The sequence below is a fragment of the Myotis davidii genome, unplaced genomic scaffold (assembly GCF_000327345.1).
Source record: "Myotis davidii unplaced genomic scaffold, ASM32734v1 scaffold609, whole genome shotgun sequence".
NCBI classification, from domain to species: Eukaryota; Metazoa; Chordata; class Mammalia; order Chiroptera; family Vespertilionidae; genus Myotis; species Myotis davidii.
Genome location: NW_006300164.1, coordinates 789,590 through 789,845, shown reverse-complemented (window position 1 = coordinate 789,845; position 256 = coordinate 789,590). Strand labels below are relative to the sequence as shown.

The window sequence follows — 256 nt, the reverse complement described above, 5'->3', positions numbered from 1 at the left end:
CCACCCTCCCTGCCTCAGGGCCCACCTGTGAGGTCAGCGCCTGCCACTGAGTTCCGCCCAGAGGTGTGTGTGGTCAGGCTGGAGGCCGGACATGGCCTCCGGGCCCCAGCCTGACTTCTGCCTGCTTGGCAGCCCCCTGGGCCTGATATGCTGGTCCCTTTTGATCCGGGCTGCAGGTGCTGCTCCTGCCCCAGCGCCACCCTCGCCAGGGCCCCTCCTCGTCCAGGCGGGCCCAGTGGGCCCATGTCCCAGTCGA

General features: G+C 69.9%; 1 protein-coding gene across 1 annotated transcript in view; it reads left to right on the top strand.

The window, feature by feature from the left end:
• The first annotated feature begins 12 nt into the window (after positions 1 to 12).
• TMEM210 (transmembrane protein 210) overlaps positions 13 to 256 on the top strand; it is a 1,900-nt gene continuing 1,656 nt past the window's right edge. The window contains exon 1 of the mRNA XM_015572345.1: positions 13 to 210. Coding sequence (XP_015427831.1) covers positions 92 to 210 — 119 coding nt within the window. The 5' untranslated portion in view covers positions 13 to 91. The remainder of the gene's footprint in view (positions 211 to 256) is intronic.